The 24,218-nt window shown below is 53.0% G+C and overlaps 6 protein-coding genes across 6 annotated transcripts; 4 read left to right on the forward strand and 2 right to left on the reverse strand.

The window, feature by feature from the left end:
• Window positions 1-510: 510 nt before the first annotated feature.
• On the forward strand, window positions 511-3,522 carry MRS44_013259 (uncharacterized protein; the record flags this gene model as incomplete). The annotated part of the gene is made up of 1 exon (XM_046273119.2): window positions 511-3,522. The coding sequence occupies one exon, from the start codon at window positions 511-513 to the stop codon at window positions 3,520-3,522; it is 3,012 nt and encodes a 1,003-aa protein (XP_046126001.2).
• A 2,418-nt stretch (window positions 3,523-5,940) lies between these two features.
• Window positions 5,941-7,684, reverse strand: MRS44_013260 (uncharacterized protein; the record flags this gene model as incomplete). The annotated part of the gene is made up of 4 exons (XM_065616745.1): window positions 5,941-6,642; window positions 6,688-6,720; window positions 6,780-7,120; window positions 7,174-7,684. The coding sequence occupies 4 exons, from the start codon at window positions 7,682-7,684 to the stop codon at window positions 5,941-5,943; spliced, it is 1,587 nt and encodes a 528-aa protein (XP_065472817.1).
• Window positions 7,685-10,631: 2,947 nt separating this feature from the next.
• Window positions 10,632-11,699, forward strand: MRS44_013261 (uncharacterized protein; the record flags this gene model as incomplete). Its single annotated transcript, XM_065616746.1, has 2 exons — window positions 10,632-11,241; window positions 11,527-11,699. 2 exons carry the CDS (start codon window positions 10,632-10,634, stop codon window positions 11,697-11,699), a joined length of 783 nt encoding a protein of 260 aa, XP_065472818.1.
• Window positions 11,700-13,175: 1,476 nt separating this feature from the next.
• MRS44_013262 (uncharacterized protein) lies at window positions 13,176-13,397 on the reverse strand (the record flags this gene model as incomplete). The annotated part of the gene is made up of 1 exon (XM_065616747.1): window positions 13,176-13,397. The coding sequence occupies one exon, from the start codon at window positions 13,395-13,397 to the stop codon at window positions 13,176-13,178; it is 222 nt and encodes a 73-aa protein (XP_065472819.1).
• A 344-nt stretch (window positions 13,398-13,741) lies between these two features.
• MRS44_013263 (uncharacterized protein) lies at window positions 13,742-20,070 on the forward strand (the record flags this gene model as incomplete). The annotated part of the gene is made up of 8 exons (XM_065616748.1): window positions 13,742-14,721; window positions 14,770-15,880; window positions 15,927-16,184; window positions 16,230-17,628; window positions 17,679-17,962; window positions 18,028-19,092; window positions 19,321-19,961; window positions 20,025-20,070. The coding sequence occupies 8 exons, from the start codon at window positions 13,742-13,744 to the stop codon at window positions 20,068-20,070; spliced, it is 5,784 nt and encodes a 1,927-aa protein (XP_065472820.1).
• Window positions 20,071-20,373: 303 nt separating this feature from the next.
• On the forward strand, window positions 20,374-23,916 carry MRS44_013264 (uncharacterized protein; the record flags this gene model as incomplete). The annotated part of the gene is made up of 1 exon (XM_065616749.1): window positions 20,374-23,916. One exon carries the CDS (start codon window positions 20,374-20,376, stop codon window positions 23,914-23,916), a length of 3,543 nt encoding a protein of 1,180 aa, XP_065472821.1.
• Between the last annotated feature and the right edge of the window lie 302 nt (window positions 23,917-24,218).

Here is a 24,218-nt window from a genome sequence, read left to right on the forward strand (position 1 = left end):
CCAGATTTGACCCTACTGTTTGTATAGACCGACCCTCTTTGCCCGAAAAAGCGTACCCTGGCCCCTGTCCCCTGTCGCTTCCCGACGCTGCTATTCGCCACCATGCCGTCCCAGCCAATCGCATGAAGCCCTTACCCTTACAGGGGACTGCTTTTTCACCGTCAAATGGTAGGTGCCCCCTCTTTTACTTTTCTTTCCCCCCTCCCCCGATCCGATCCCCCGATCGACGGCGCCGCTGCTGCCCCTGACTTACCGGACCCTGAACATGCATGCGTGGAGCAAATCCCCATAGGCCGGCCCGCCTGGAGATCCCCACCCCGGGAAATGAGAAACGCGTATGTACGGAAAGAAGAAGAAGAAGGGGAGTTCTAGGGGTTATCCACCCAGCTTAAGCCTCTCTCTCTATCTACTATTCTCTCTACTATCTAGATAGGTACGATATGATACGATACGACACGCTCTGGCTCTCACTCCCTCCAACTATATCCTATCTATCCCTCAACTACTGATATGTCCCTACCTACCCTTCGGCCTGGCCTACTGCCGCCGCCGCCGCCGCCTACCTATCCGACGACTCCACCTCCCACGAGCCCTGCCTCTTCGCCGCATAAGGAAGGCCCATTCGGAGAGTCAACGCAAACGCCCCAACCGCACCACGAACATATCCTGCTTGCGCAGGAGGCGGCCGAAGACCGTCGTTTACGCGCTCAGGCGGAGCAGATATGGCGGGATAGTCAAGAATACTCATGCGCAGAAGACAACGAGACGACGCCATGGCTCCAGCACACAAAATGGCCAGAGCTTTTCCGGAACCGACCGGTCGACATCATTGCGGCCTCTACGCGGCAGCCTGCGCAAGGTCCTAACCAAAACAATGAGGACTATGTACTAGGGGTCTGGCGGGGCGTCCCGCTTCGGAGTCCCGCTGCCGCAGAGGCGCGGCTGCGGCTGCTGATGCGAGCTGTCGATGATATATTTGATCGAGCCGAGGCTACCCTTGCATGCACGTCCTATCGGTCACGCTGCTGGCTATCGAGCTACTGGCAGGAGACGTTCTGCAACCGCCCGCTCCGTATTCTGCCACGACGTACCAGGGAGAAGTATAAGTCGAGATGGAAGCACTTTACCTGCTACCTCTTCCGGGCCTTTACGCTAAAGCCACGGCAGCGCCGAGAGATCTACAATGTGCCGCTACGTGCAGATGAGATTGCGATGATGCGGCACATCCTAGACCTTGTATCACAACTGAAGGGGGAGGAGGAGGAGGAGGAGGAGGAAGAAGAGGAAGAAGAGGAAGAGGAAGAGGAAGAGGAAGAGGAAGAGGAAGAGGAAGAGGCCTACGGCGATTGGAGCGACCAGGGGGAAGGCAGCGAGGGCGAAGAAGAAGATGAGGCAGAGGCAGATGGCTACGATGAGAGCGATGGCGAAGGAGAGAATCATGACCACGATGGGGCCGGAGAGGAAGATGGCAACGGAGGAAAAGACGAGCAAGACTGCGCCCAGGGACAGCATACTTTCCGCATCTCCCGCGGCACTAAGCTCAAGCTCTCCGAGGCTCTATTCCAGCTCTCGATGATGTTTTGGACGCACCAATGCCAAGCTGGGGTTATGGCCTCCTCGGCACTGATACACTTCACAGCCGTCATGGGGATCCACCCGCGCTCTCTCGCCTACCGAAGCGCATATTCCTCAACGCCGGGTTTCGCTGCTCTCGTGTGGATAGGGCGGCTATTCTTCCTCGAGTACAGCCTGCCGCTATATAGCTACACTACCCTCGTGCAGATCTGGCCAGCCCGAGATATCTACCCCTCGCAGCCAGAACGTCTCGAGGCGATCCGGACAAAGCATATGCTCAGAGGTTGTCATTCACCTCTCGGCGAGATTCTAGAGCTAAAAGCTTTCGCAAAGAGCATCATCAAGCAGGAAGGGTCCGCGGGCAACCTGACCTGGGCCCAAGACGGCCGATCATTCACCATCGGCAACGATAAGGTGGTAGAGCTCTCTGACTTCTGCGTAGCCCACCACGCCGCCATCACGCGAGTGCAGGAGCGAGTCGACGAGATGATGCTGGGGTGGAAGCCGGCGGTGGATCTTTCCGCGATCCGTGACGACCTGACCTGCCGGCTACCCGGTTGGTGCTTCCTCGAGAAGCCGGAGAATGGGCTGATGGGCTTCTACAAGGCGATGGCGCGCCGTGCGTGGTCATCCTCCTTCCGCGGCCAGGCCCTTGCTAAGAGCGGCCACTGGTTGCCCGGCTCCTGCCAGGCGTACTTAGAAGCGGGTGCCGAGCTTACCACGATGATCTTCGCCGCGTTCCACTTAACCGCAGGGCTGCCCGGCCGGGGCACCGAGGTAACGAGCATCCGGCTTCGAAACACGAAGCTGGCGATCAGGAACCTCTTCATCCGCGAGGGACAGGTTCTTATTGTCATCAGTTACAACAAAGCTCGGGCCTCGAATAACTACGCCTTTTATACCGTGCGTTACCTTCCGAACAGTCTAGGCTTATATGTATTCGCCTACCTCGCCTATATCCGGCCATTCCTCGATTTCCTGGCGAATCAGCTTCAGCTATCACAGTACCTTAGCACCGAGTTTTTCTTCCCGGACCCGGATCCGAATCCGAAGCATGCAAAGAGGCACCTAACTCCTATGCAGGCGACGAAAGCCCTCCAGAGCCTGACCCGACATTTGCGGACACCGTGGACGCTATCGCTCTATCGGCAGGCGGCGCTTGCAATCGCCAAGCGGTATATAAGCGACCTTATAACGAAGAGGAACTTCTACTATCCTTCCGATGCTAGCACGCCGATTCGCATGATCGCCGCAGGCGTCGGTCACCACCCACGCACACTGCTTACGGCCTACGCCATCGACACAGCCTTGCCCGCACGGCTGCAGCCGGAGCTACTTGAGATGTATCGCCAGCTCTCTACCCTCTGGCAGGATTGGAACTGGCGGTACTTTCGAGACTACTGCATAGACCGAGGAGTCGCCGCCGCAGAGCCGTCCGCGCCTCCGTCTACCATGCCGTCTGCTGGGAAACAGAAGAGGCAAGGCAGTCATTCCGAGGACGTGCGGATACAGAAGAGGAGGAAGGTGCAAAATACAGACCAGTCGAGGGGGGCCTACCCCGGAGCAGACGCGATAAACGGTTTCATCTTTAATCGCCAATATGGGATCCTCATATGCGTGCCATGCAAGTCTATGATCCAACCCGGGCGAGCATCTCTCTATAAACACCTGAACAGCCAGCATCGCATCACCGGCCAAATATGTAAAGACTTACTTGAGAGGCTGAACAAGTTCCCCCTTCGGCCATTTGAAGAGCTCGACGTCCCAGGGGAGAAGGTTACCGCCGTCCCCGGCCTCCAAATACAGGAAGCCTTCCGATGCAATCTCTGCCGTTTCTTTACTATTCGTCGACTAAGAATGCATGACCATATTGCGACACACCGGCTTGGTATATCACCGATGCGAGCTTATTGCAGTCAAAAAACACCCCGAATAGGTCCCGGTTAGGGTTAAAAGTTATGCCTCTTTGGCCTATCTATATATAGGACATGCGAATCGGGCTCCCCCCAGGCTTGAGTCCTGGGGGACTCGATGGAATTCGCGCGGGTAGTCAACAAAGGCATTTTATTTTGTCAAAATTCAACCACAACGATGCATCTAGCGATATGTATATAGAACGATAGAGAAGAAAGCAATTGATTGATCAATCTCTATAGAGTCATTTTTTATTTTATCGTTGGCTAACAAATACGCAGAAGAAAGCATCTAACTCGGTGTCGAGACGAAAGCATGGTCTGAGCTCAGAGGCTGCTTACGGAATATCGTTACACCCTGGTCGCTTGGCCTAGACCTCAAACCAATGAAAGGAGGGCTTGGACCGGACGGTATCCTTGTTTGCTCCACAGTGATTTCCTGAAACAGGAGAGGCAAGCCGCGAGCGGCTTGCGCATAGAGCCTTGAGGAACGAAGAAAATGGCTAGGGCGCCATTGAAAGCCAAGAGCCTGGTGTGGAGATTTTCAGCCATGCTACTCCCAAGGTTGCGTGGGGTCGTCTTATATTTTCCGTCCCAAATTGTCTTTGGTGGCTTGCATCTGTCCAGGGGTATCCGGGTATCCTGGTGGCGCACGGCACGCTATGCACTGTGACATCAAAATAAAGTCTAATGACAGTTTGAAAGGGTGAGAAAATGAGGGGATGGTGAGATAAGCATGATGAAACTTTCAGAGAGTTTTATTATAAGAACCAGAAATCATCCGAGGCCTTCCTTCAAACAGAAGACCTATTGTGTTCCCAGAATCCTTTTGTCATTGCACTATGGCCAGCTGCCCAGTTCGCTTTGAGTTCTACTGCGGCGAGACTCAAGAGCTCAAATACACCCACGACCTTCCCCGCAGTCTTGTCAGTGAGGCTCAGACTGCAGGGCAAAATGCCGGGTATAACCATCTGTTTGTGACAGCAGTGCAGCCTTTCATGAAGGAGCATGAGGCGGCGTGCCGTGCTGCTTCGAGTCCATTTTGTGAAAACTGTGGGTTATTTGCAATGAACATCTTGCAAAGCCCTATGTCTTGGCTTCACGTGGGGGAGGATCCCTTCGTTGGCATCTGGGTCAGTCCCGTGTGTGGGAAAGGGGGATGTGAGACGCGGATACGGCAGGAAATCCAGGATACAATGGCTGGAATTGTTCAAGAGGACCCGCACCGAAGGCGGAGTACTTGTATGGAAATTTTGCCGTGCAAAGTATGTGGGACAACGGAAGGGATCAAGAGATGTGGTCGGTGTAAAGTTGTTGGATATTGTGGGAAGGAGCACCAGAAGGCTGACTGGAAGATTCACAAGAAGATTTGTATTTACAAGGGCGGGTAAAGTGGCTGAAAAGGTATGCTTGTCCCCGTCCTTTGGAGACATCGAGGGTCACTGCTGATGCTGACCAGCGGGAAAGAGATAGTGTCAACTTTTTCATCTTTTGGAGAGATGGCCATTCTAGCTTACAAACGACAATTCCTTCGGATCTGTTCTTAGTCAACTTCTAGCTATTCCCTTGGAGGGTGACGGGTGCAGTGAGGTTTCAGGGTATTATACTCAGGCACTGATTAGATGGGAAGAATAATGGAAATGGGTGCATCATGACTTCTTGGTTTGTACCAAAACGAGAGGTAAAATTAGGCTGTTCTATATATATACTAGACGATATCCGTTCGATATCGGACTGTTCTCATGTTGAGATGGAGGGTGACGTAATGGCTCCCGAGCTATCTATTCTTGACAGCAGCAGTGTGGTGGGCGAAAAGGCAACGATGCGCACCGGCCTCCTCAAAATTACGGAGGGACGCGGAGGAGAGCGCAGCGTTGGGCCGTAGGTGGTTAAGGGGACTATTAGCGGATCTCTTGGATGCGCAATGTCGTATTAAGGAGCATAATCATCATCCAGAAGCGAAATCGTGCAACTACAGAGAGTCCGACGCGGAAGCCTTGTGGTCTACCGTCCGCCTAGAGTCAGCGATGTCAAGGCAGCAGCAGGATGGATAGTCCAGCGGCGAAGCCACATGAGGCGGTTGCTCATGTGGGAGCCTGCTCGTCGTCAGCTGGGAACGGACAAGAGGGTAATGATGCAAGCTCCTTCCTCATCAAACCGTCCCTCCAATCTAACATACTCATGGCTGATTCTACCCCTTCAACGAAGGTTTGCAGGAACTGCAAGCAGGTGAAGCCGGCAGATCAATTCATTTCGAAGACAAAGTCTTCCATAACATGCGGAAGACTTACGGCTACCATGCAGTACCCACCTGCCGTACGTACCCACCTACCGTACAGCAAAAAAAAAATTCCCCCATACAAAATGCTATTTTTCAACCATATGTTGAAATTTCACCAAAAATAAAACCCGTGAAATGATTTTCGAATTTCGTTTTAGAATCAAGTGGATTTTAATATTTTCGCGGTATTTTGACTTCACGCCCTGCGCGTGTGCGTACCACAGCTAATTCTTCCTCCTCCGAATTTGAACTCTCAACTTCTTCCATCCCTCCCACCTCGATCACATCCTCAACAGCATCCGCCTCTTCAATTGCTTCGTTTGCCTCGGAAATAGTCTCACCAGTTACCAGAGCTTCTGCCAATGTCATGAATCTTTTGTTGGGATTCGGTATCGCCTTCCTCTTCTTGCCTCTGCTCAACCGGCCAACTTCCTCCTCCAGACTGGCTATTCTGGTGCTCAGAGAGGCGATCTTTGACTCTTGAGCTTCAAACCCTTTCGATATCACAGAATAGCGCCTTCTTGTTGACGGGCTCTTGTTCTTCCCCAGATCTCGGATGTGGCGGCTGGTCTTTGGCGTATTATCAGAGTCGACTTGCCCGTCTCGGTGGCCGTCCGACCCGGGCGTCGTTTCCTTCTTGTCCGGCTGAATCTCAGGATGTATGAGCGCTTTCCGCCGTGAAATCGGCCAGTTTCCAGTCACTCTCCAGCCTGAGAGTATATTTTTCTTCGTCATACCCACTTCCCTGGCCTTGGCATAGGCCTTGATGAAGTTTACCTTGTCTACCGGCGCAGAATCGGTCAGGCTGGCGAGTTTCTGCAGTTCTTTTCGGTAGGCAGCCTTAGATACATTGAAGACGCCATTATCCAGCGGCTGCAGCCCATGAGAGCAGTGTGCAGGCAGGTAACAGCAATATACGTTGTTCAAAAAGCACGTAGCCATCCACTCATCCTGGATTTTCAGTCAGCGCCGTCAGCGGCATTTCCGATCTAGAACAGGTAGATACTCACAGATACATGGCTTCCATGGCCATCTAATATGATGAGTCTTGCATCAGACTCATCCGCCGGTTGCGTTTGAGGCAGATAGACCTCCTTGAGCCACTCGACTGCGATATGGTTGTCCGTCCAGCCATTGTCGGACGTGATATAATACCAGTCGGCGATCCCCCGGAGCTCGTCGATAAACCACTGTTGCTGAAGCTCTTTACCTTTGAAGATAATCCCCGGCTTCAGAAGACGACCATCTGCGGTGACGGCTTCGATAAAGGTAGTCCAAGTGCGGGACTGCGAGCCCTTGAGGAAGGCCTTCCTCCTAGGATCGCTACTGCCAATGACCAAGGAATCCAAGCCTATATTTTTCAGTGGATTAGTGAGTTTGGTAGCAAAAATAATCAATACTCACCAAATCCAGCCATGATACCGCCCTCGTCAACATTAACCGTGTTCTCCGGTTTGATCCAGCCATATTCGCTCTCGCGGATATCAAAGTACCAATTGACCGCCATTGGGGTAAAGGAATTGAACCTTGCAGCTTCCTGGCGTTTTCCCACCTTCGTCTTGATATCTTCATGGCGTTTAATGAACCTGGCTAGCCAGTGTACACCGATAGGCCTTTCCCGTCCTTGCTGTCTCAAGAGGGCAGCGACGGTGGCGCGAACTTGACTGTGAGAAGGAGCATAGCCCAAGGCCTCTTGTCGAAGTATCCAGATAACCAATCTGGACTCTTCCGACTTGGATAGCAGCTGAGCAGGCTGGGTGACCTCGGATTTTGACGGTAGGCCTCTTAATCGGTCAGAGAGCGTGGTTTGAGGCACGCCATTCTTCTGGGCGGCCTGGTTCTGGGAGAGGCCATTTTCTGTGACATCTAGTATGTCCTGAATAACATCGTCCTCCGTATAAGATGTTTGAGGCATGTTTGAGGCGACCAAGGAAGGATGGGGAAGAGAAAACTTTGGATGAAGCTTCGAGGAGGCTGGTTAATAAGGGAGGCATTTTGAGATATTTTATATTAGTTCCGTGCGACCATACCGCATGCGTCACTGTGGAAGCAAAGTTAAAATATTAAATTCCATGCAATTCTTAACATAACAGACATTTTCTCATGGAAATATCTTTCATTTTAATAACGTACTCTACAAGTAAAATTAGGCATTTTGTATGGGGAAATTTTTTTTTTTTGCTGTACGGCAGGTGGGTACGTACGGCAGGTGGGTACTGCATGGTACTAACATCCAACAGCCTCAGGTGGACAGTCCATGCTTCAGCTGCTGAAGATAGGATGCTGAACACTCGGAGAAATCGGCCTCCAAGCAGGTCTGTCAAACAGAGTCAAGCGAGGCTGGAAAAGAATCGGAGAGAGAAGTGGGGTTTTCTTTTGTGGTCAGGATCAAGATGGCGGAAGTGTAAATGGCAAAGCGTATCTAACGGCCCTATGAGACTAGTTCTCCCGGGCGTAATAAAGCCTACTACTACTACTACTACTACCAGAGACAACCTCAGACTACAATCAATCAAGACACTGCTGCTGCTCCTTATCGTTTACCTGACCCTTGATCCTTTTAGCACGCTCAGTGCGACACATAATTTTCACACGGAATGAACACAGCGATTTCTCATGCCACAAGGCGCAGTTTTAATCCTGTTGAAATTTAGAATCAGTGATGTCGAAATATGTGAATATTAACTTTACAGTAGCAAGCAATTGACAAAGCTATTTCATGGGAAACATATAAGCCGCTGCGGAGAAGCTGGAACTACAATGTTCAACACTACGCGGCCGCCTTAAGGGGCGCAGACACGCGCGCTGAGGCACAAAGTCATAGGCAATGCCTTTCCCTTAAGAACAACGCCTCGCCGACTGGGCTCTCGCATAGCGCGCTCGTGGCTTAGCTCCGACGTATGAGCAGCTTAGAGAATTCGCCCAGTGGATCGTCAGTTAAGCGAGCGGTGAATTTTTCACCACCTATGACACATATTCTCTAATAGGGCGAGCATATTGGGGTGGCTCGCTGGTCGGCCTCGAGCGGATCTTCCCCGCTGAAATGGCCCCCCCCCCGGGCGGATGCGGTCAACTACGCTTACATCAACTTCGACGGCAATGCCAGTGCCGGTGAGATCAGTCCCAACCAGAACTGGATTTGGTTCCGTCCTCGTCATCGGCGACTCTCACGCGGTTTCGTCGCTCAAGGGCGAGGACGAGCCTGAGATGGACGCATATACTCTATTGCTCCTGTATTTGGACCGAATCGCTTTCATGAATGTAATGACTATGAACTCGCTGTCGCATTTGGGATGTAGCATGACATACATAGAGGACAAGTGTAATGATGCCTTAGATACCATAAAACAATGCAACTCGAATGGAAGCTATGCCCACATGATAAGCGGCGGACGGTATCGCTATCTAGCATCGCCTCCAAGCATATAACACTGTATATAATAAGGGAGCGGTTAGTTCGAGATCACGAATGCATCATCTCGTTTGGAGATTAACTTACCAGGTGACAAACGAGTCGGGCCAGGCCAAATACCCTCCTGTGCCTTGAAGTTGTGCCTCCTTTTTCACTTGCTTATCCCTTGAGTTGTGTTGAACCTCCCGGCCGTACCAGGCCCCACATACCCACCACCTTCTAGGAGGTACATGAATGGAACCTTGTGATAGAATGGGAACGTGAGCAGTGTGATGTAGCGATTTGTAACTCGAGAGATTGCTGGTACTTCTATCACAGGCTGAAATATGGGGGCGACAGGTATCTTTTGATTGACGCATTTTAATTGGCTACACCTCCTTGCCGCGACCTGGCGGGAGGTTCAACACAACTCAAGGGATACGTCCTCGGCGGAGCTATTAAGTCTAGCTGCTTCAGATCGCTAGTCTCGGAGTTTATGCTGCTTGACGACTGTGCGTCCTCGAGATCCTCTGGGCTTGCGAGCTGGTTACTTCTGGCGATTTTATATCTGTATCTTTCCTATCGTTAGGCCTAGAAATACAGACCGGTACTCGTCGGTTTGCGGACGAATATACTTACATGGCAGGAATGATATAAAAGACACACATAACGCCGAACAAGATAAGTGTGAAGAGCCATCTCTCGATTGGCCGCATCGATGTTTGGTCGTCGAGGCTACTTGGGGAAGTATTTGATATCGTCATGATTAGTTCGCGATCGATCAATAACATCCACCTGTTCTAGCTTACCGAAATGCACGAAGCGCGTGGTGTGAGGGATTATATGCTCTGCAGTTTGGTGTACATGCCAGGTGCAAGTTGCCCGACCATCTGCTTAGTATGGTTCTGATCAATCCAATAGATTTCGAAGTGATGCAAACATGGGTGCGAAGGAGGCGACAAGTATTAGTCGAAGTTTCCCATGTGATTGTGCACACTACAGCCATTTTTGGTGCTGAGTTGCAGGCAAGGCGAGTACGGAGGTACTCGAAATCCCTTTCGCAGCGGTGGCAACTGCCAGAATCTTCGAGAGCTATCTGGCGGTTTCTCGCAACCACCAGCAGGAAACGAGAGACCATTTGCGACTGCAAATGTCATCATTATGACAAAACACGTCAGTATCTGTTTATTCCTTGCTTCTGCCTGAACTGAGCTCTCGATCGGCAGGTTTCATGATCCTTCGCGAAGATGGAGACCTTTGGTCTCGATTTCCCTTCCACCGACCGAGTATAAAACAATGCTTCACGTCCTTGTCCTCGGATCCTTTCATCATCAGAACACCCACAGAACAGGAAACAACAACCAAACCTGCAAAGCATTTTATGCACGGCTGCAAATCAAGCCTTTCTCGAACACTTACACGAAACCTGAAGCACCTAGCTCTCAAGCTTACCCTCAACCAAACACGCACAATGGCTTTCTTCCCGCGAAACCTCTACGACTCCGACGCCTCTTTCGCTCCCCTCTTCCGTCTCCTTGACGACTTCGACAACTACTCTCGTCAGGGAATGAGCGGCCGCCGCACTAGTATACCCAGCTGGCAGCCCAAGTTCGACGTCCGCGAGACCGGGGAAGCATATGAACTCCATGGCGAACTCCCTGGCATCGACAAGGAGAATGTACACATCGAGTTCACCGAGCCCCAGACCATGCTCATACGCGGCAAGGCTGAGCGCACCTACACTGCTGGTACCCCCCCTGCAGGCCTTGTCGAGGGCACTACCATGAGCGGTGCCATTACCGAAGGTGGCGAGGAGAGCAAGAAGGCTACTGAGAAGGAATACGAGTCTGTCTCACACGAGACCGGCACCGAGACTACTGAGAAGGAAAAGCCCAAGGCCAAGAAGCCCGTCGACAAGGCCAAGTACTGGCTCACCGAGCGCAGCGTCGGCGAGTTCTCTCGCAGCTTCAACTTCCCTACTCAGGTCGATCAAGAATCTGTAAGCGCAAACTTCAAGGATGGCATCCTCAACATTATGGTCCCCAAGGCCAAGAAGCACGAGTCGAGACGCATTGCTATTAGTTAAGCGATCAACGGCAGCTTCCGAATTATGACAGCCCGGCGCTATTTTTTGCTCTTCTCATGACGAAGGCTGTTTAACAGCTCAGATTTCTGGCATGGAATTGGTCTTTGGTGAGATTGGTCAACGCATGGAATATTGATGACTTGCCTTGCTTTCCTAGTATGGTGCTTGCGCTCCTTTCTACAATAGTAGAATAATAATGAACGAAAACAACTAAATGGTCAAGTTCGGCAGCCCCAAGCATTTGGCATCAGCATCCAGCGCTCATACCAACAAAATTTAGGACCCGTCAACGGACGCTTGAGCGCAAAGATTCGGTTCAACGATCACACATTCCTTCCTTGCAATGCCCTATCTCACTTGGTTCGCCGATGCACCGGCTCTGAGGACCCGATTCTGCGAGGAGAGCGGTTCTCTCAGGCCTTCGTCACGGGCACATCATTGTCCTTGGAATGATCCATCTAGAGACAAAGTCAATCATTTGGCTCAAGGGATGAGGAAAAGTGGAGGGCAAAAAATGGCCCAGGACGTATCTCCTCTACTGTGCGAAGACTACAGCTGAGTCACCCGCAAGGATCTAGCCCAATTGAGACCAGCGTGTTTTCCGTGACTTCGTGAAGCACTGCTCTCAGGAGGGGTGGCGAGTACCGGGAAGTTAATGCTCTATCTTAATATCGAGTCGACACTCTAAGATCAGTTAAGATACTAACTGCGGGGCGAGTGACCTGCTGTAGTCTTCGCACAGTAGAGGATTTGTAGTCATGAACAAGTATTTGTGCTATTCCCGTTCTTTTACCTCTTCCTTTTAGCCCTAGCGAATGCTTTGTCGGGCCTGGTCGCGATTGTATGCCTAAAAGTGAGTCATCACATTAGCCTCGAGGTAAATTTCATAGACACTTTTTTGCCTACTCGAGGCTGGTAGAATGCGGGGAAAGCTGCCCTTTGGCACGAATGCATCATCCCCTCAATTGTCGAAAGGCTTCCTGTCGCAGGGTAGGCATGATCTTCACGGCCTCAGGAAACAACTGCGTTAGTAATCTAGCCGTATGCTTTAAGTAACTCTGCGGGATGGAGTACCCCGCACAAGAGACAACCTTAGACAACAATCAATCAACACACTGCTGCTGCTCATTATCGATTACCTGACCCTTGGTCCTTTTAGCACGCTCAGTGCGACACTTCCGAAAGTACCTTGCCCCACATGACCCCTGTCACATGACAGGTACATGAGGGGAACCTCAAGATGCATCATTAACCATTCTCGCCAAAATCGTCATACAAATCATTTCAAAGTCATATATGAATTCTCAATCAATACCGGGCGAGGCCCTCAATGCATATGATGATAGCAGCTTCATCAGAGAAGATGGCAGCCGCCGCGAGCAAGAAGGGGATAGCACGCGGCAGCCGGATTTTCCTCCCGCCACACACCGAGGCTTCAATTTTCAACCTTTCAGGGTGGAAAGGCGCGATCTTAAGGTCAACCAACTGCCCCAAGAGCCCCTATACCTCTTCCAACACTTCGTGCCACTTTCCCTAGTTAGCAGCTGGGCCGAGTATACCAATAGCTGGGTCAACAGCTTGCAAGAAAGGGGCATTATTGATGGGAATTGCTATACGGGCATGACATTTTGGCTACACGGGCATGACTCTTACACGGGCATGAGTTTCGTAACATCTGATTCGCTAGATTTCCGTCGACCCATAGATACATCCCCGCAAAGGCGGTGAAACCAGTTTCGCTAACAAGATCTCCTTTTCAGTGTAGAAGCAATTAGGTCGGGCCAGCCCCCTTGAACAGGTCTTGCACAGGTGTCAAAATAAGGTCTGGTTTTCTATACAGAACAAGGCCAACTCTATTACGCCCTCGAAGGCAGCTATCTACACCTCTATTTCCTAACTGTTATACAAGAAAGAACCTCCTCGTCGCTCTCAACCAGCTCCCACTGACTCCTTCGCCTCCGGGTGCTTGGTTGCGTCGATACTTGTCGCGGTGCTGGTAGCTGACTGGTCTATCCGGAAGTAGTGGTGGGCCGAACCTGGCCGGTCGGGTCTGTCGCTGTCGTTTTCGAGGATGTGATCGATCGCTCGGGCTAGGCCTTCGGGTTCGGCGTCTTGAATTGCTGAGCTATGAGGAGGCTCGGATTGGGACATCATGAAAGTTTTTATCGTTAAGGGCTGGGAGACTAGCAATGGATAACTAATTATCTGATGGAGAGCGTCGCGTCAGTCACCAAGGGATGAAAAAAACTCTAGGTACAAATTAGAGCTGTCGGCAGAACCGAGATGTGCTAACAAAAGAGGGTCCTATCCAATCAGATGTTACAAAAGTCATGCCCGTATCTCCTGGGGTGTCACAAGACTACAGCAGGTCTCGGGCCCCACTTTGCGGCGTCATTGAGAAGGTACCTCATGCAACCTTCGAGTTGCCCTTTGACACAACACCATAGAATTTACTAGGGAATATCGTCCATTTAGGTCAAATTGAAGCATCAACTATGCCTTCGGTACCAGAGGAACTACCGGCTTTCAATGAATACGATGATAATAGCTTTATTGAAGACCGCAATTGCAGCCCGCTGCAGCCCGCGGATGTCACGTGCGCACCGAGCCTGCCCGCCACCAACGAGCGAGGCTACCACTTCCAACTTCTTCACATCAACACTCGTGCCTTACGGGTCAAGGAGCTGCCCAACGCGCCTATTGACTTCTTCTTATCCTTTATTCCTTATTCCCTCGTCGAGAGATGGGTTCAATACACCAATAGCTGGGTCACCAGCCTCCTTCATGAGCGCCCTCTCCGTGCCCGGGCTCGCCTGCGCAAGTGGAAACCCACCACGGCTCCTGAGATCTACGTCTTCCTGGCGATTCTTATATACATAGGAATCTTTCAACAGAGCAAGGTTCAGGACTTCTGGAAGACCTCTGGCGATGGGCACCAACGGCCAGATCACAGCATTATTAAATATATGACTTTCAACCGCTGGTGGCTGCTCTTTCGCCATATCCGCATCTTCCCACTTCTTGATCCTTATGACAAGCTTCCTCGAACGTTCCAAGCTGTGAATAACTGGTCTGACCTCCTCCAGATCGTCACGGCGCAATTTCTTGACCTTGGTTCCCACCTTTCCGTCGACGAGGCTATGATACGATATACAGGACGATCCAAACAGAAGACCAAGATGAAGAATAAGCCGATAAAGCAGGGTTTCAAAGTCTGGAGCGTTGCGCAGCAGGGAATCCTCTTACGGTGGATTTGGCACCGTCCCGGCAAGAAGAACGGTCCAGTTGGTATATCAAGAAGAACACACATCGACAGAAGCTTCATCGACTATGGCCACGGCCAAGAGCGATATGAGAAGATCAGGAAGAAGAAGGGGAAGGAAAACACCAAGAAAAAGTCAGAGAAGATAGCTCTCAACCCCACGCAGAGCGTCGTTCCTGCCCTCATCAACCTTCTTCCTCAGAGCCAATACCGGTATGTAACTTAGACCTTTCAACAACATAACACCTTCTACTCCCGCAGTATTGCTTCAACATCGAGACCCGTGAAGCCGACTGAAAAACTACAAGAAAGGTTGCAGGCGATTGAGAAGAGGAATGATACAGTGAGGAGGAACGGGCCACAACAGCCGCGGGATGGTGAAAATGTAGGCGAGACTGCATTGGTCGACGGGACCAGAGAATCGCAGATGACGGAAGGCGCGACGGGCAACCACGCGTCGCCCATGCAGATCATGTTCCGAGCGATGCTCCAGGAGACGTCGACCCATTTGATGAGTGGGCAGAGGAAGATGCTAGAGAGGCTCTGGGACGCGTTGATGGAGAACCAGCGAACGGCAACGCGGATGATGAGCGAACAGCTGGAGATGATACGCCAACTCCAGCAGGAAATCCGGACGATCAAGGCCCAGGCAGCCGAGGAATTGAAGAAGGCGGACGAGCAGCTCAAAGCCATGCGTGAACAGGCTGCAAGAGACCTTGAGCAGATGCGAGAGCAAGTTATGAAAGAGCTAGGGAGAACACAACCACAGACGGCAGAGGGGTTGAAGCAAGTGAAAGAAGAAATGAAACAGGTGAAGGAACAGCTAAACACGATGGCCGACAGCATCTCCAGCAGTGCTCAGACGAGCCCACAGCCATCGTATGCAGATGTAGCCCGCACCCCGCCTACGAGCCAGCCAAGCAATGTCCGCACACTATCGTCCATGCGCACGACCCCATCCTCATTCACGGATACCTTGTTCTGCACCATCGACACCTCGCGGGTCAGCGAAGAGGACAGAGGCAAGGCGCAAGTCGGAGAAGTTCGTCAAGCGATCGAAGAGAAGGTGCGGGCCAGGGAAGGCCAACAGAGCTGGCGGTGCGCAGCCGTGGTGAAAGACGCGAGGAACGCAGACCGCATCAAGGTGGCGTGCCGAGACGAAGCAGAGATGCAGCTTATCAGAGAGGCGGCGGAGAAGACGGTGGTGAAGGGCGCCAGAGTGCTCAGAGACCAGCTATACCCGGTCAAGGTCGACGGCGCAAACAGGACTGCGGTGCCAGACTCGTCCAGTAATGTGCTGCCAGGTGCAGCGGAGGCACTAGGGAAGGGAAACGAGGTGACAATTGCCAAGATGCACTGGCTCAGCGACAAGGTAAATGATAAGATGTACGGCTCGATGGTGAGCTAAGTCACCAAAGCGAGTGATGCGCGACGGCTGCTTGAAGAGAGGTATTTCCACCTTGCGGGAGAGTCGGCCAGCACCAACGTCTTTGAGCGGCGCCAAGGCCCGGCTCAGTGCTACAACTGCTGGGAGATTGGCCATAAAGCTTTCGCATGCAGCAAGGCGCAACGATGCGGCAAGTGCGCGGAGACGGGCCATCGACACCGAGACTGCCAGGCGGTCGAGCCAAAGTGCATTCTCTGTGGAGGGCCACACGAGTCGCTCAGCCGAAACTGTCGGATGCGACAACTGCATATGACCGATGGCCACTAACCTCCAGATCCTACAGCTCAACGTGCGGAAGAGAGATGTGGTGCAGCTGAGCATGATGAACGATAGGGACTTGCAGGACTATGCAGTACTGGCGATGGCCGAGCCATACGCGCTGAACATCGATGGGACGCTGATGACGACGCCGAGCCACCACAGGAACTGGACGAGATTCGTACCATCAAAGAGACACGAGACGCAGTGGCCGATCCGGAGTATGCTCTGGATACGCAGCGATCTAGAGACTGAGCAGGTGCCCATCCCTTCGGCTGACCTGACCGGGGCGATACTTAGATGGCCCGACCGAGAAGTCTTGGTGGTGTCGGTGTACGTGGTAGGAAAAGATGAAGACGCTTTGCACACTACCATGAGACAGTTGCACACGGCAATCACAAGTTTTCGCAATAGCACGGGGAAAAGAACGGACGTTATCCTGGCCGGTGACTTTAACCGCCACGACCAGCTCTGGGGAGGCGATGAGGTGATAGGCAGGAGGCAAGGCGAAGCGAGCCTGATCATCGACCTCATGGACGAGCATGGCTTGCTCAGCCTCCTACCACGAGGGACGAAGACGTGGGAAGGAGCGGACTGCGAGAGCACGATCGACCTGATGCTTGCATCGACCGAACTAGCAGATGAGATGGTCCATTGCGGCATCCACCCGACCGAACACGGATCAGACCATAGGGCGATCCGAACCGAGTTTGATCTCACAACACCTGAGAGGACAGCAAACCCGAGGCTGCTGTTCAAGAACGCTCCATGGATTGCAATCAGGGATAGGGTGAGCGACAAGCTCGCACCTCTTCCGTGGGACGGCGGAGTCCAGGAGCAGACGGACAGGTTGATGGGGGTGATCCTCGATGCGATCGACAAACTAGTTCCACGGGCAAAACCATCGCCATACGCGAAGAGATGGTGGACAACCGATCTCACGAGGCTTCGCAGAACATACACGTTCTGGAGGAACCTGGCGAGGGCCCGGCGTCGGGCCGGCCAGCGAATCGACAACCTAGAAAACCGAGCCATGGAAACAGCCAAAGAGTACCATGACGCCATCAGAAGGCAAAAGAAGGCGCACTGGGAAGACTTCCTCGCCGACGGGACCAACATCTGGCAAGCTGCCAAGTACCTGAAACCCGGAGACGAAACGAACGGCGATAAAGTGCCTCCGCTGAGAAGAGCAGACGGGACGACGACGCAGGGTAAGGCCGAACAAGCAGAAGAGCTCCTCAGCGTCTTCTTCCCACCACTACCGGCCAGCATAGAAGACGAAAGCCCGCGACCGCGGCGCAGGGAAGTAGCCATGCCGAACCTGACGATGGGGGAGGTCGAGGAGAAGGTCATGGAAGCCAAAGCGTGGAAAGCCCCGGACAAGACGGGCTGCCGGCCATGGTGTGGAAGCAGCTGTGGCCGGTGGTGAAGGAACGGGTGCTGCACCTGTTCCGTACATCACTAGACGACGGACAACTACCGGACCAGTGGAGGACTGCCAAGATCATCCCGCTCAAGAAACCAGGTAAAGATGACTACAAGAAGGCAAAATCGTGGAGACCGATCTCGCTGCTGTCGACACTAGGCAAGATTCTCGAAGCAGTAGTGGCGGACCGCATCTCGTACGCCGTCGAAACGTACGGACTGTTGCCCACCAACCACTTTGGTGCAAGAAAGCGGCGGTCGGCAGAGCAGGCACTGCTGCTCTTCCAGGAACAGGTCTACAAAGCATGGCGGAACCGCAAAGTGGTCAGCTTGGTCAGCTTTGACGTCAAGGGAGCCTACAACGGCGTGTTCAAGACAGGCTGATGCAGAGGCTGCAAGCACGACGTATACCCAAGAAACTGGTCAAGTCGATAGATGCGTTCTGCTCGGACCGCAGGGCCACCATCACGGTGAACGGCTACACCTCTGGGTTACAGGAGCTGCCGCAGGCGGGCCTCCCGCAAGGCTCACCACTGTCGCCAGTTCTCTTCCTTTTCTTCAATGCAGAGCTGGTGCAGAGTAGGATAGACTCAAGGGGAGGCTCGATCGCGTTCGTCGACGACTACTCAGCCTGGGTCACAGGTCCAACGGCAGAAGCGAACAGAGACGGCATACAGACCATCATTGACCGTGCACTGGCGTGGGAGAGGCGTAGCGGAGCGACGTTTGAGTGCGACAAGACAACCATCGTGCACTTCACACGTGTCGCCGAGCGCACCAGCCACACACCGTTTACGATCAAAGGGGAAGAAGTCAAACCGAAGCAGAAGGCCAAGATCTTAGGAGTGGTCATGGACACGAAGCTCAGGTTCAAGAAGCACATGGCCGAGGCCGCCACCAAGGGTCTCTCGGCGGCCATGTGCCTGAGGAGGCTGAAGATGCTATCCCCGCGTACGGCTAGACAGCTCTTCGTGGCGACCGTTGCGCCGACCATGGACTACGCCTCCACCGTCTGGTCGCATGCACGAGGTGAAAGAGAGCTGACCTGGCTCAACAGGGCTCAGAAGATGGGGGCACGAGCCATCACAGGCGCCTTTCGAACGGTCGCGACAGCAGTGGCGGAAGCGGAAGCTAGCATTCAGACGGTAGGCGAGCGACATGCCCAGGCAGGTTCGAGATCATACATCAACATCCAGACCCTGCCAAAGACGCATCCGCTCGCAACACTCCGGGTGTCAGTGAGTCGAAGATACATGTCACCGTTGAAGCGACTGGCGCTTGCGCACGAAGGGAGCGATATCGAGCGGATGGAAACGATCCAGGCTTATACGGTACCACCGTGGCACAGCCGTGTGTCGACAGTATGCGAGGCCGATCGTGACGCGGCGATAACAGCAGCCAAAAGCGCCAACGACATCGTCATTGCGACCAGTGCTTCCGACAGAGAAGGGCTCGTAGGTATAGGTGGCATCGTAGCATACAGATCGCCGGACCGGACAGTCAAGATAGTGGCCAGATACTCGGTCACCCTCGGGTCGCGAGACGACTAGAACCCATACACGGCCGAGCTGGAGGCGATAGCGATGGCATTGCGTTGCATGCCCGATGAGCTGCAACATCGAGAACTCACGGTGCTGTCAAGCAGCCAGTCGTCACTGAAAGCGATCGCACGACCACGGCAGCAATCCGGTCAGATCACCATCCGACAGATCTATGAGCACATTAAACGACTGGGAAAGGGAAGTAACAGGGTCAGAATGGTATGGATACCATCCCGGGACGATGGCCTCGCCATCGGCCGCAAGGCGAAGAGACAAGCGCAGAAAGCAGCCAGAGCAGAATGCACGCCGCAATCGCTGCCATACCAGGCTCGCTCCACTCGGACCAGGCTAGTAGCAGCGCAGCTGCACCAGCAACGAAGACTACCCGACAGAGTGGGCGGCTACTCCAAGCGGGTCGACCGAGCCCTACCGGGCAAGCATACGAAAGCGCTTTACGGTAACCTAAAAAGACGAGAAGCCGACGTGCTCTCGCAACTTCGCACAGGAATGGCAAGGATCAACAGTTACCTGAGCAAGATAGGAGCCGCAGAGTCGGACGTATGTGAGTGCGGACGCGCACCAGAGACGATGGAGCACTTCCTTTTCCGATGCTCGAGATGGGATACCGAACGTGAAGTCATGCGACAAGCGGGACAAAGCATGTTGGGAAACCTTTCCTTCTTTCTGGGTGGAAAGTCGGCGTCGGACGGGCCCAAATGGGCACCTAACCTAGAGGCGGTGCGAGCGGCAGTCAAGTTTGCAAAGGCGACGGGAAGACTGAGGTGAAAAGGGGAAACAGAACATGCTAAACACTAACACCACAGCTGGCTACTAACATTGAACAGCCTCAAGTTGACAGACCATGCTTCAGCTGCTGGGATAGGATGCTGAACACTTGGAGAAATCGGCCTTCAAGCAGGCCTGTCGAGCAGAGTCAAGCAAGCGGGGCTGGAAAAGAGACGAGCTGGCAAGAAGAGTGGGGCTCTCTTGGGTGGTCCGGACGAATAGCGGGGAAGCGAAGAACAGCTTAGCGTAGCCACCGGCCCTATGAGATCCGTTCTCTCAAAAAAACACCACCACCAGCTCAGAACACATTTTTGAAAACACGTCCATTTTTGTATTCCCTACAGTTTACCTGTATCCTACTAGGCAATTACTACGGATAACGCGTCTAAAACGCGTCTATCTGTCGTGATGGCGCCTAAGTGGCCACAGGTAAACAATGGCCCTGAACACATCAACGAGCACGCCGCATACTTCAGAGATGCATGCAACCAATTGCAGGCCGTAGATAGAGGCAGGCAGAACCAAGTGCCATGGAACATAGTGCACTCATTCATCGCATCCACCATAGAGCTCGCAGGCAAGGTGCTCCAGCAGCCTGCAATGAGCGAGATCCTCCACCACATCCAGGATACCGCCAAATGCACGCAGAACATCCAACGAGACGTCTCGGTCATCAAAAACTCCGTGGGAACAGGTACCACCCCGCTGAACTCAGCCAACTTCAGCGGCGACAGAGCCGCAGCTGCAACCTGGGCGCAGGTGGCAGCGCAGGTCAATGGCCCTCATCCCATACCGCCACCAATCCCACAAAACGCGCGTTCCACCAAGACTCCGCCCACAGTTACAGCATACAAAGACAGAGCAGTAACCGTCAAGCTCAAGGATCACGGGATCTCTCAGAGATTCCGAACGCTATCTGCAGTCATGATAAATCACAAAGTAGAAGCGTCAATCCGGGAAAATACAGACACCAAGTCAGTAAAGATAGTAGCTGCGCACCAGCTCAAGAGCGGCGACATACAGATCTTTACATCCTCCACAGCGGAAGCCACGAAACTCAGGGAACACAGAGGGTGGATCAGCGGTCTTGGAGAACACGCAGAACTGATTGTACCGACCTACGGAGTCATCGTCCACGGCATCTCCACGAATTCCATCAACGTTAAAGACCAGAAAGCAACCATCCAACACATACTCGCAGACAACCATACAGTCATCCCTCAGGCCGAAATCTCATACGTAGGGTGGTTAACTCGGGAATCCCCCCTCAAGCGCGCATCCTCGATTGTGGTAGAATTCAAGGACCCCGAAATGGCCAACACCATCATCTACACAGGAATGGCATGGGAGGGACAGATCCACGTATGCCAACTCTATGACCGCGCCTGCAGAATAAAGCAATGCTTCCGCTGTTACAATTGCGGTCACATCGGCGCTCAATGCGACGCAGCTCAGACATGCGGCTATTGCGCCGAACTACACGAGACCAAGAACTGCGGCCAGAAGGGAGTAGAAGGCTTTACTCCCAAGTGCACAGTCTGCAAAGGTGTCCACACAGCATGGAGCAATGCCTGCCCGGAAAGGAAGAAAAAGATGGGTAGAGTAGAGCAAGCCAAGCAGATCCGGAACACCTACTGGCCCGTCTTCTCCAAAGAGGAACCACCCAAACATGACAATACACAGACAACCCGTCGATGCACGCGCAACCCTGACAGCAACCAAACCGTCACGATACTGGATACCCCTACGGCGGAACCCCCAGGTCAAGCAACCAACACCCTAGAGCCACCGATGAGACAGGCAAGACATACCTTCCAGGAACCTCATGCATCCCCGGAAACCACAGAGATACCAGCACCTATCGATTTGCCCAGTGTAGAGGAATGGGCGACACCGGCGACCCAACAAGAGGATACAGAGCAACACCCGCTCACCGACCCACAGATACTGGCAACAGAACAACCGCCCGCAATCATTCTCACAGAGGACGACGTCCCGGCCCTAGAGACCAATGAAATAACGCCAGCAGATGCAGAGTCAGCTCAGCCATCTCTATATCCCATTGCTGGAATACAGGAAGAGTTCAGTATGGACGACGCAGACGCCTGGCTGGCCAACATAACAATCAATGACGGCAACGACTGGCTGCCTGACACAGCAGAAACCGATGCAATAGAGACTGAGATATCTCCACCAACCTCCATGGCGACTGACACTCGCACGGCTCAAGGAAAGATCTACAAAGTATGCAGATGCCCTCGGCACCAAGACATCTATGACACCTGGCCGACACGCAACGCCAACCTGGTCATCGCCACCTGCATGAAGATATGCACCTACTGTGGCAGGGACTGCACATCAACGACAAACCTCCGGAAGCACATGATCAGGTCGGAATGCAGCCACAGAAACCTGGAGATAATTGCCGGGAAGCCGGGGACGAGGTTCCGCCACCACTCCTGGCTGGACCCACAGAGAACCCGAGACTGGGTCCTCTCAGCCGGCAACAGAGCCTCTGGGACATCAACCGAACGCCAGGACGACTCGGAGTCAAGCTCTCACACACAGTGCCACAACCGCCTCACGTTAATGGCGGAACACCGGGAACTACGAATCTTACAGTACAACGTTCAGAAGTCGAGAGACGTCGTCATGGCCAGCCTGTTCCAAGACAACAGGACCCTAGAATACGACATCCTAGCCATCCAGGAACCCTGGCGAAACCCAGTCATCGCCACGTCCTATCACCCCTTGAAAACGCATTTCCAACTAACCTACCTCGACAACGCGGAAACGCGGGTTTGCTTCTACATCAACAAACGAATCGATTCCGGTACTTGGTGTGTTTCATACATTTCCAAGGACATCATATTATTAAAACTCTCCAATCCCCACATCGACAAGACCATCCATATCTTCAATGTCTACAATGAAGTGGGCACAGACACGCTCTCAACACTAGCCGAAGCCATGAATGCGCAGACCTCGCACGACGGAACTATCGTGCTTGGGGACTTTAACATACATCACCCCCTATGGTCTGCAGAACACCGACGTCCAGGATATGGACCGAGTACTCAGCCCTTGCTCGCAGTCATAGAGGAATTTGGCCTACAGCTGCTCACAGTACCAGGCACCCCGACCCACCGGTGGAACGGTGGGGAAACAACGATCGACCTGACCTTTGCCACGGGGGTCGTGGCATCCCATGTGATCCACTGCAGGATCGACAGGAACCTGGATTGCGACTCTGATCACCTCCCAATTTCCCTGGTGATTGATTGGAACTGGAAACCGGCAACCGTAGTGAGGAAGCGCCTATGGGCGAAGACTGACGTAACAAAACTCCGACACACCGTCGAACAGCGCCTTCAGCAGCTGGGTGATAGCACAGAGTTGAACGACAAGGAAAGCATGGATGGACTTGTCTCATCGATCGTCAATGCACTGGAGGCAGGTATCGAGGCATCAACCCCGTGGTCCAACCCATCCCCCCGATCCATTGCAGGGTTCAACCAGGAGTGCAAACAGATCTGTACAGAAGTTCAGCAACTCCGACGAACGTGGCAGCGGACAAGGCAAGAAGACGACTACGAGGTGTACCGCCAGGCACGCAACAGGAAAGGTCGACATATTCAAAAACTCCTCCGCGACATTCACCGCGAAAGAGTAGAGGAGGCATCCTCATCACAGCAGGGTCTATGGAACCTAGTCAAATGGGCCAAGAACAGGCACAACACGGCGGCAGCATGCACCCCGGCGCTAGTTAAACCAGACGGAGAGCTTGTCCAGCAGCCCGAAGAAAAGGCTGAGGTGCTGCGCCAGTCCTTCTTCCCGCCCCCATGTCAAGCGGACCTCTCGGACGTGGAAGGATACGTATATCCACCCCCAATCGAGTGCCCAGATAAAATACTTCGAACACCCGTTAAGTTGCCAAGGCAAGGGGCTTAACGGCTGAATATTCAGCCCGAAGGGTAAATACCGTCTACCTGCTATTAAACTCTTCTGGGAGGCCCCCTTTCGACTGTGGCGATAACCAGCTATCAGAACCACTTCAAACCTGTAGTAAGGGAGTTGACTGATAGACATAGGGGTCCCTCTACCACTTCCTTCCAGGCCCAATCAACTATATACCGTATATCGAGTTCCCCCTTCCCTGTAGCTTATAGGAAAACGTCATTTAGTCAATGTACCGTGGTGGATATGGCGGATCGATCAGCTGCTGAGCCTGACGGCGTTGTTGGTCAGCAAGG

This window comes from Fusarium solani (assembly GCF_023522795.1).
Source record: "Fusarium solani strain SB1 chromosome Unknown bctg00000009, whole genome shotgun sequence".
Taxonomy (NCBI): Eukaryota; Fungi; Ascomycota; class Sordariomycetes; order Hypocreales; family Nectriaceae; genus Fusarium; species Fusarium solani.